The following is an 11537-nucleotide window of genomic DNA, read 5'->3' as shown; positions in this document are numbered from 1 at the left end:
AAAACTAACTAATGTGTTGAGAAGGAAAATAGTTTTTTTTCCCTAATTAGAATTCTCTTTGTCATATTCTTCATACCATCATAGGCTCGTAGGATTTATACTTGAAGACTTTAGATATTGTCTCTTCCAACCTCTACTTTTTAAAGATGAAGATCAGAATTATAGGACCATAGAGAAGAAAGGGACCTGAGAGGTCATCAAGTCCAGCATTTTACAGATGAGGAAACTGAGGTACAAAGAGGTTAGGTGACTTGTCCAGGGTCACACAACTAGTGTCTATAGTGGGATATGAATCCAGGTCTTCCTGACTGCAGGTCCAGTGCTCTGTCTATTTTATCCACTGCCTCTCATAATCTTAGAGTGGAAGAACTGAAAACTACTACCCACCTCACAGGGTAGTGGTGAGGAAATTGTCTTGTAAATCTGAAAGTGCTAGATGAGCATTTTTTTTTTAAAAAGATTTCATCTAGTTCAACTGTTTCATGTTATAGATGCCCAAAGAAGGAAAGTGACTTACCTAATGTCACAAACATAACAATTAAAATCCTGAACCAGGATTTGAACCCGTATGTCAAGACTCTTAAGTCCTGAGTCTTTTTTTCTACATCATGGGACTTTCAGTGACCTGGGACCATGGTCTTTTTCCTTTGATTTCCATCCCCTACCCAATAGAAGGGTGAATCAGGATACCATTCATTCCATGGGCATGAAATCCCAGAAAGGTTTGTGAAAGTGGGAAGCTGGTGGAAGCCTAGACATCCTCTAGAATGCCCCTCCAGAATCAGTCAACTGAGGACTCTCCACGGACTCCTCCTAGCAAACCCCTGAACTCAACCGAAATATCAGGGACATGGGACGCACAGACGCTGCAGGCACTCAAGATCTCTGTGGCTGTGGTTTTAGCTATAATAACTCTAGCTACGATCCTCTCCAACACTTTTGTGATCATCACCATATTCCTTACTAAGAAGCTCCATACACCAGCCAATTATCTCATCGGTTCCCTGGCGGTGACGGACCTCTTGGTATCCATTTTGGTGATGCCCATCAGCATTGCATACACGGTCACTCAAACTTGGACCTTCGGGCAAATCGTGTGTGACATCTGGCTGTCCTCAGACATCACATGCTGTACCGCCTCCATCCTCCACCTCTGTGTTATTGCGCTGGACCGATATTGGGCCATCACCGACGCCCTGGAATATAGTAAGCGTCGAACCTTTGGCCGGGCGGCGGCCATGATTGCCATGGTCTGGGTCATCTCTGTGTGTATCTCCATGCCCCCACTTTTCTGGAGGCAGGCCAAAGCTCATGAAGAGCTGGCTGACTGCCTGGTGAACACATCCCAGATCTCCTACACCATCTACTCCACCTGTGGTGCCTTTTACATCCCTTCTGTGCTGCTCATCATTCTGTATGGTCGGATCTATGCTGCTGCTCGAACTCGGATCCTGAAGCCGCCTTCCCTGTATGGCAAACACTTCACCACCGCTCATCTCATCACTGGTTCTGCTGGCACCTCCCTATGTTCCATCAACTCCAGCCTCCAGGAGGGGCATCCTCACACAGGGGGCTCACCGCTTTTTATCGGTCCTGTGAAAATCAAGCTAGCTAACAGCCTCCTAGAAAGGAAGAGGATCTCGGCAGCCAGGGAGAGGAAGGCTACCAAGACACTGGGGATCATCCTGGGAGCCTTCATCATCTGCTGGCTCCCCTTCTTTGTTGTGTCTCTGGTCCTACCCATCTGCCGAGACTCCTGCTGGTTCCACCCAGCCCTCTTTGACTTTTTCACATGGTTAGGCTACTTAAATTCCCTCATTAACCCAGTAATTTACACTTGGTTTAATGAAGAATTCAAGCAAGCATTCCAAAAACTAATAAGGTTCAAAAGAAGGCCCTCCTTTTAATCTTTTCCTGCTTGCTGATGAATCCTGATACCATTTATTCATTAAAATCTAGAGGGTACACATTTCATACAGTTCATAAATTATTCATTCAATGACTCAAATGCCAAATGTCTTTTCCGTTCCTCCCCAAAGGTCATGAGTTACTTTACCCCCCACCCAGACCTTGAATAGTACTATATTCTGTCCCTCTTTTAATTCAATTATGATTTAGTTTGTACATTTTTTTTTGTATTTTCTTAACCTGTGCCCATTTCTTCCCAACAAAATATAAGCTCCTTGAGGGTAGGAACTCTTCTTGATTTTTTGTCTTTTGTATCTCTGGCACTTAGCAAATGCTTGCAGTATTGAATTCAATGTAACATTGTAAATTATAGCTATCTGTGTTTCCGATTTCTCTCAATTAGACTGAGTTCCACGAGGACAGGGGCCATGTCTTCTCTAAACTTTGTACTTCCCCTAAGTGCACAGAGCAGTGTTCTACACATAGTAGCTGCTTAATAAGCATTTATTTAATTGAACCAATATTTACAAAATCCCTACCCTCTATGTAGCCGTTTGCTAGGCACTGTTGAGAATGCAAAGAACAAAATAGAAGGAGATAAGACGTGCACAGTTAAGTATGATGCAAAGTGGAATAAGATAGATGCAGAAGAAGATGAAAGAGTTACATAACAGAACCCATTTTGAAGTGCTCTTTTTTCCCAAGGACGTGGATCTTCCCAGAGCACTGTTCTGGTCTCACTTTTCCCAATGCCTCCATCGTTTTTAAGTCACCAGGAATCACGTGACTGTAAATGAGCAGAAACCCAATTAAACTTTGCCCAAGAGAGGAGCTGGCAGAGCTTCAGCTGACCCAAGCTTTGGCCTTGGGGAAGTTCAGGAGAGAAGGTCTCTGATCCCTGAGAAGAAAGGCAGAGCCCATGGAGAAGATTCATCCAGAAAAGACCTTATCTGTGGTAGATTTATTTCAAAGTAAATGATCAAGAGAATCCTTTGATTTGGATCCAGGGATTTCAAAATCAAGGGAATTCATTGACTTGTCTCCATTGATGATTTCCTGAGTCTACAGAGAGTCTGGAGGCAGGATGGCCAAGGCAACAGTTCAACCTGGTGATTTTAGAATTGTTTATGTTCACATCAGGATGATTAGAGAGTCCAGAAGACACACAGGGCAAGAACCTAGGATTCTAAAGACCGTGGAATATTGGAATGGATTCTAGAACATATAGTATTGTAAGACCTGGAAGGGATCTTAGTGACTCTCTAATTCAGCTTTCTTGTTCTATGTGAAGCAGGGTACATGTTAACATAGGAGTATGTTGTCTAGATTAGAAGTGATAGTAGAACTGAAAGGTGTACCTGGAAACCACCCCACAACCCCATATTTGCAGATTTGTCTTCTTTCTCTTTTTCTCCAGGTTCAAAGGCAATCTAGTGGATATAGTTTGGAATATTTTTGAAAATCACTAGAGAATGCAAAACTCTCTCAGGAACTGAGGCTTAGGGAGGGCAACTGGTTTGTCCATGGTCAAATTCAAAGGTACCATTTCTTTTGGCATCTGAGCAGTGTGAACAGAGCCTCCCTGATTGAGCCCCCCTTGAGATGGCTTTCCCTCACATACTTTTTGGAGGAAAAAAAACAACTAAGACCTTTTTTGGTGCTTGAGACACTTAGAAATCTGGAGGTTGAGCCAGAAAGAGCAGGCAGGGATCCTCTCACACCCCATCATGCACATCTGTTCTACATAAGCACTGATAACAGGCATCACTGTCTCTGTAAATAGTGGAAGAAGGCATTGGGCTTCCACTGCAATAGCAGAGAAGACAGACACATAATGAGGGAAGACTGTCATTTAGTCCCTAGATCAAATTCAAGAAAATTAACTTCTTCCCTCCCTTTGGCTCATCTCACACTAGATTTTGTTCTCAACTCCTATGTATATGACTTGACCTCCACTCCATGTTGCTTCCATCCACATGGCAGTGCCCCTGCTTTTGCCTCTCTCACTGGAATGCCAATCTGTTGTGTGTCTTGACTTCGGATTTGTGGGAGTGTTCCTGCTCACCTGGGCCTCATGCTGCTTGCCCTAGACACGATGATTATAGCACTCTCCTGTGCAGTATCAGCTGACTGGCCAGGGTACCTTTCTCATAGTGTTCTCCAGCAACAGTCTTGCTCACTGTAGCAATGTTACAAGCCGTGCTCCTCCCATGAAGCACTGTAACATGGCCCTACAAGGATCGAGCATTAAATGAATAATAAGAAGGGAGCATTGTCCAAAATTATTTTTATACCACTGACTGTCATTTGACTTCTAAGGGATGGAGTCTTCTGTAATAAAAAAGCATGTGGAATTATCAATGGATATCAATCTTTTTAGTTATTTCTTCTCCCAAGCCCTGCATGGAATGGCATCCAGATGTTAAATCGGGATGTAAGTAAAAGTCACATCCAGGTCCCAGAGAAGAACAGCCAGGATAGTGAGGAGTTTGGAAGTCACATCACACAAGCATTTATTGAAGGAACTAGATATGTTTAGTGTGACAAAAAGAAGAGTCAGTGGAGAACAAGGTAGAGGGCTTCAAATATCTTCAGGCTTTTCAGAATCATAGAATCTCCAAGTTGGAAGTGTCCTAAGAGGAGATCTGGTCCTGCCTTTACCTCTCTCCAACATCCCCAATGGGTGGTCATCTAGCCTTACCTGGAAGACCTAAAATACAGGGCTACTTGCCACCTCTGCAGATAACCTATTCCTGCTTTTAGAGAATTCCCTTTCATTGTTAGAAGTCTTTTGTGAAGTCAAGCCTAAGTCTGCCTCTTGAACTTCCCCCTGCTTCTCCTAGTTCTACCCTCTGGGGGGAAGTAGAATACTTTTCTACACAGTGGCCCTTCAAATTCTTGATGGTATATTTGATGGTGAACACAGCCAAGCCTCACCAAAGACTTCACTTGGTCAGGCTAAACTCCCAGTTCCTTCAACTGATCATCAGTGATGTTTTCTGTACCCTTCAGCATCTTTGGTGCTGAAAACTCCAAATATTCTTCAGCTTATCATGAAGAGTTAGATTCTCATTTGCACTTCATTGTACCATGATGAAGAAAGAATTCCTGCAATAAACCAGGTGTTGGATCATGTGAGGTCCCTTTTAGGACTCAGACTTTATATTGTTCAGGCAGGAGTCACTATCTCAGGATGAGGAAAATCATAGGGCCCACTTTGCTATTGTCAGTGGGGGTCATTTCAAAGGCACTAGATTGTAACGTTCAGTTGAGACCCAAATTGAGGTCACTGAGGGTCTATGGAAGGGTCTCAAAATATCTTCTGGAAAGATTCCTGTCCTCCAAACTTCCCTTATTTCTGTGGAAGACACCACCATTTTTCTAGTCTCCCAGGTTTAAAACCTTGGTGTCATCCTTGACTCTTCACTCCATATAGACTATTAGTTAATAATTCTTACCATTTCTAACCTCCACAATATCTCCTCTACCTAACCCCTTCTCTTTACTTACATAGTCACAACCCAATTCTTCACCTCTTACCTAATTGGTCTCCGTGCCTCAAGCCTCTCCCTTCTCCATTCATCACACAACTGCCAAGATGATTTTCCTAAAGCTCTGGTATAACCATGTCATTCCTCAACTCAGTAAGCTCTTGTGGGTCCCTATGCCACTGGGATAAAATATCAACTCTTTTATTTAGCTTTCAAAGTCCTTCCCAACCTGCTCTCAAACTATTTTCCCAGTTTCATTGTACATTATTCTCCTTCTCACACTGGCATACGATCAAATTGGCTTCCTCTCTTGTTATCCATCTCTAAACCTTTGCCCTGAAAGTCCCCATGCCTGGAATGCCCTCGCTCCTTACCTCTGCTTCAGATTGCTCCAAGATGGCACTCAAGCGCCATCTTCTACATGAAGGCTTTCTTAATCCCCGCAATGGCTAATACTTCTCCCCTTAATTAACCTTATATTTAATGACTCTGCATTTAATTGGGGGAGAGGAGTTGAAGGGACAGGAAGGTCAAATAAAGGCACTGGTCTCTGTGGAGGTAAGAAGAGGCATGGGAAAGGGGAGTTGGAAAAGGTGGGGGTCCTACTGATAAATTTCACATTTTTCTAGCACCAGTCCTGGAAGCAGACCCTTTAGAACTGATGACCTAGCAGGTCATCACAGGGTAGCAGGTATCACAGATGAAGCATGAGTTACTCATTGTAAACAGTCCTGGGGCTACATTTTAGGAAGATTTTAGATCCTAGAACTCAGACTATCAGAGCTAAGAGGGCCCTTAGAATATAAAATGTCAGAATTGGAAAGACCCTTAGAACAGAGAATACCAGAGTTGGGAGGGGCCCTAGAACAGGGAATGTCAGAGTTGGGAGGGGCCTTAGAACAGGGAATAACAGAGTTGGGAGGGAACTTAGAACACAGAAAGTTAAAGCTGGAAGATGCCTTAGAACATTGAATATTAAAACTGGAAAGGATCGCCAAACTTCCAGAGCTGGAATGGATTTACAGATCAAATGCTTTAGAGTTGGATGGTCCTTAATCCTCTCAGTCCTTCACCTGAGGAAACTGAGGCTCTGAAATACTGTGACTTGTCTAAGGTCACCCACAGGGAATTAGTAGCAGAGTAGATACTAGAGCTCAGATAGAAGAACTGACTGTATTTTGTCAAGTTAAAAGCACATCAGCTTTCCATGGCTACAGATGAGGCCTCTCTTTGGTGTCTCCCCCTCCCTGTTCCCATCTTGTTTGTCTGGACTTTGTGCCTTCTTTCACACTTAGTCATAACCTCACACATGGTAATGATGGTGATGATGATGCTGAGAGACAGTGCAGACCTTCTTCCACCCTCTAGAGACCTGGGAGGGGAGGGGGGGAAGGAGGAAGGTAGCTGGAGCAGAGCCATAGTAGGGGGATTACTCTTATCCCCAATAAAGAGTCAAGAAATTGAGACTCACAAAGGTTTGATGACTCACCCAAAGTCATACTGTTAGTAGAGTCAAGACTATAGCCCTAGGGGAATTTCCATTGGGCCCCTTTGCCTTTCTGAGATGAGGGGAGGAGAATTAAGAGACTGCCTGAACTCAGAAAGAGGAGTCGAATCCAGCCTTAGACATTTACTATGTGACCCTTGGGCAAATATTTAACCTGTCAGTAAAACGGGGTTAAATAGCACCTACCTCCTGGGTTGTTGTGCAGATCAATGATATCTGATATCTGTAAGGCACTTAGCAAAGCACTAGCATACAGCAGGTACTTAATAAGTGCTTGTTTCTTTCTTCTCTCTCTCTCCTTCCCCCCTTCCTTCCTTCTCCCTTCCTCTCTTTCTTCCCTTCCCTTCTCCCTCCCTTTCTTCTTCCTTCTTTCCCAATCTGAGTTCTGGGGTTAGAATCCAACACTTACTCATTCTATGATCTTGAATATGTCAAGTCCCTGTTATGAAATGAGAAAGTTAAACTGGATGACTTCAAAGCTCTTTAGTCTAGCCCTGATATGCTGCATTCTAATGTCTCTTCTGGCTCTGACATTCTATGTTGTAGAATCTTTTCTAGTGCTGACTTCCTGTGTTCTAAAGGCCCTCCCAAGCTCTGACATCCTGGGTTCAAAGGCCCTGCCACCTCTGACAGTCTGTGTTCTAAGGGTCCTCTTGTTTCCTAAGGGACCTCTAAGTCCTCCTGTTTTCTAATGCTATGTTTTTCAGTCACTTTCAGTTCCAACAGCTAATGTTCTTGGGGCCCGGTCAGATCTGATATCCTGTGGTCTCCATGGATAAACCCAGGGAAGTAGAGGAAAAGAAGAGGGCTAGGTTTGACAGGGCAGGAAGAGAGATCCAGTGAGTAGATGTCCCAGAAAAAATAATGATAATAGCTACCGTTTATATAGCACTATAAGGTTTACATAACACTTTACATGGAGATTAATGTGATTCTTATAACAGCCTTGTGAGGTAGCTGCTACTAATATCTCCAGTATACAGACTGGGAAAGTGAGATTGAGAGAGGTTAATTGATTTGACCAGGGTCACACAGCAGGAAAAATTTGAACTCAGCACTTCAGGACTCCTCCTGCTCCTTACCCACTGGACTGCCTAATTGGCCAGCACCAGCAAAGGAAAGGGGAAACCAGTGCTATTGCCAAGTCACTAGCAAAGTATGGGCCTTGGAAGAGAGCTATGTGATGAGGACTACACATTCTTAGGGTAGAATCGTAATACCTAGCCTTGGGATGTTCAGTCTTTTTGTGCGTTGTGCCCTTTATCAGTCTGGTGAAGCCTATGAACCCCTGAGAATTTTGTTTTAAGGTGCATAAAATAAAATAGAAGATATACAAAGGAAACCTGGGTTCCATCCCTGCCCTCGTCCAACAGGAAGAAGACAGGAGACAGTGATCGCCAGACCCTAGGACTCCAGGCCTTTGCTGTCCCCTGAGCCCAGGCTTCATGTTAACCACAAGGGTTGGGGAACAGGAAGTTTTGAGAGGGGGAATTCCATCACTCTACACTCCCCAGGGGGAGGCTGACCTCTGAGCTACTTGCTAGGGCTGCAAAAAGGTTCTGCTGTGCAGTATCTGTGGACAATGGAATTGAGCAGGCAGACCGACCTGGGGGAAGAGCACCATGTTGGCCATGACTTTGTAAAGAGGTACAATGGATAAAGTCTTGGAGTCAGGAAGTTGTTGTTCAGCCATAGCTAACTCTTCATGACGCCATTTAGGGTCTTCTTGGCAGAGATATTGGAGAGATTTGCTGTTTCCTTCTACAGCTCATTTTACAGAGGAGGAAACTGAGGCAAACAGGGTTAAGTGACTTGCCCAGGGTCACCAGTTAGTAAGTGTGTGAGGCAGCATTTGAACTCAGGTCCTCCTGACTGCAGGGCTGGCAATTTATCCACTGTGACACAGAGCTGCCCAAGTTAGGAAGACCTGAGTTCAAATCCAGCATCAGATATTCAACAGCTATGGGACCATGGGTAAGTCAATTAACAGAGGTCTACTTCAGTTGCCTCATCTGTAAAATAGGAATGATGAAAGCACCTACCTTCCAAGCTTGTGATGCCCATGGAAGGTAATATTTGTAAAGCAATTTGCAAACTTTGAAATATCACATAAATGTTCATTCCTTTTGGTCAGTTTGTCCAGCATGCAGTTTGAAAGATGAGGAGAACAAGACCATAAAGCTGGAGTCTTGACCAAGGTCAAAAAATGAATTCATGGCTGAGTGAGAGATTCATATTCAGTTCTACTAACTGGTAACTGAGTGCTCTGCCAGCACATCCTATAGTGTCTTGGGAGACGGTAACTGGCTGTGTACATGGTCATGTCAGAACCGTGTACCTGTCATGTCAGAGTCGTGTACCTGGTCAAGTCGGAGCCGTGTACCTGGTCAAGTCGGAGCAATGTACCTGGTCATGTCAGAGCTGTGTACCAATTCCAGGACATATGATCCTAGATTTAGAGTGAGTAGGCAATCAGAGGTCACCTAATCTTCAGTTTCTAGAGGAGGTCACTTGCCCAGCTCCATGGTCCAGAAGCCCACAATCAGCCCCTCCTCCCCACCAGGTCCTCTGACTGTAGAGTCAGGGCCCTGTGCTACTGCGCCCAAAGGCAGGTCCACTTCCCCAAACACTAAGTGTTTGCTGGGTGCTAGGCCTTGTGGAGACAAAAAATAAACCTTGCATGTCCTGTGGGATCCTCTCTTCTCCTGGAAGGGGTGAGCAGGGAGGGGACAACACAGAAGCAGGGAATTAAAGACAAGACATGTATTAGAGTCTGAAGGTAACTTCAGAGGCAAGACATGCCGATCCCTGGGGCTGGGGGCAGATTGAATGTGGGAAGGGTTCTGAACCTTTAGATTTAGAGGGTCATGAGCCAGAAAGGATATCAGCGACTATTTAGAGAAGCAATGTACTACAGAGAACAAACCCCTGACTGCAATCAGAGGACCTGGTCCAAAGCCTATGTCTGATACATACTCCCCTATGACCTTAGGCCTCAGTTTCCCCATAAGTAAAGTAAGAGGCTTAAACCAGATGGCCTTTGAGGACCTTTCTAGATTTATGACACGCCACTCTAGTCCAACCCTTTATTTTACAGATGTGGAAACCAAGGCCCAAGTAGTTAGGTGTCTTGTCCGAGGTCTCAATGGCTAAGTAATGGATATGAACCCCAGTTCTGGTTTTCTTTTTATTATTGCACAATGACTTCAGTGTTGAAGGGAATAGAGACCCAATCAACAAGTCTTTTTTCATATCTAAGATGTGTATAGTCCACCCAAACCCACCTATGCACACCTATCCACACTCACCCACACCCATACCCAGGAAATCTTTGTGAGACACACAGGCCTTCACAGATCCCCTCCCTAAACCTCAGCAGGAGGTCTCAGCAGTAGGGGCTTTTTGAACTGCCTTGTTCTTCTTTCTGCCAGGAGGAATAACTTAGAGGGGCTGGTTCCATCTGTCCAGACTCCAGCAGCCAAGAAGCCAGCTGCACATCTGGCTAGTTGGAGCTCCAGGATGTCTCAATCTTGTACTTGCCACAGACAAAGGACTTCTTTGCCTGTTTCACTTTTGTGGCCAAGTCAAGACTGACTCCTGCCCTCGGTTGAGGGCATTTACTCTCTGAAGACCTCAAAGGTAGTTTTCACATTTTAATGAAGAAATGTTCATTAGGCGGCTCTCCTTGTTGGGTCACCTGAAGCACTTAAGTCACTTTAGGTGACTTTCTGGGCCTGTGTTTCCTCACCAGTAAAATGAAGGAGTTGGATTGGCTGACTTCTAGGTGCTTCCAGCACAAACACTTTGGGATCTAAAACTCTTTCCTATTCTTTGGATTTTATTGACCTTATGCTCTAATTTCTGTATTCTAAGGCCCCTCCCAGCTCTGGCCCTTTCACTTCTGATATACAATGTTTAAAGTCCCTTCCTGTTCTAACATTTTATGAATCCAAAGTTTCTTTTCACACTTTATGACTCCATAGAGCCTTTAATCTGTGTTTAATTATTTATTCTACCTGACTCTCCTTTCATAACAGGCAGCAGCTGTATCTGGCACCCTCCCTCCAGGCCTAATAGAGTGTTCAGTAGTAACCCAGTCTGCAAGTCCCTGAATGACTGGCTGTGTCCTTGTGACTTCACTCCCCACTCTGCATGTCAAGGTGCGGTCTGGGTCTAGTCCTCTCTCTGTGCTCACTGTTCCTTCTCTATTAGTGTAAAGTTTCTGAGGACAGAGTTTAAGAGGTAGCTGCAGCAGAGTATAGTGAAGAGGACCAGGAGCTTGGAGTCAGGAAGTTCCGAGTTCAAATCCAGCCTCAGTCACTTACTAGCTGGGCAATCACAACCAATCTGAGCCTCTGTGTCCTCATCTGTAAAGTGCAGAGGTTGGAACAGATAACTTTGATGCTCCCTCCTCTTTCTAAATCTCTTATTTTATGACTTTCCCTTCTGCTTTTGTATTCACAGAGCCTGACACATTACACGTGTTTAATAAGTGATCACTGCTTGACTGGCAGTTTATAAAGGTTATGTTTTAAAACTCTACCCTGAGAGGTAGGTATTTTTTTTGTTTTAAAAAAATCAACAAAGATTTATTTTTTCTCCTTCCCAACATGCAGAAAAAAATTTACAAG

At 44.2% G+C, this 11537-nt stretch overlaps 1 protein-coding gene across 1 annotated transcript; it reads left to right on the top strand.

Moving 5' to 3' along the window:
- The first annotated feature begins 681 nt into the window (after positions 1-681).
- HTR1D (5-hydroxytryptamine receptor 1D) lies at positions 682-2003 on the top strand. The gene has a single exon (XM_072609244.1). It carries the CDS (start codon positions 768-770, stop codon positions 1905-1907), a length of 1140 nt encoding a protein of 379 aa, XP_072465345.1. The 5' UTR covers positions 682-767; the 3' UTR covers positions 1908-2003.
- The last annotated feature ends 9534 nt before the right edge of the window (positions 2004-11537 follow it).

This window comes from Notamacropus eugenii, chromosome 5 (assembly GCF_028372415.1).
Source record: "Notamacropus eugenii isolate mMacEug1 chromosome 5, mMacEug1.pri_v2, whole genome shotgun sequence".
NCBI classification, from domain to species: domain Eukaryota; kingdom Metazoa; phylum Chordata; class Mammalia; order Diprotodontia; family Macropodidae; genus Notamacropus; species Notamacropus eugenii.
Note: the sequence above shows the minus strand (reverse complement) of the source record. Positions and strands in the feature narration are given on the sequence as shown.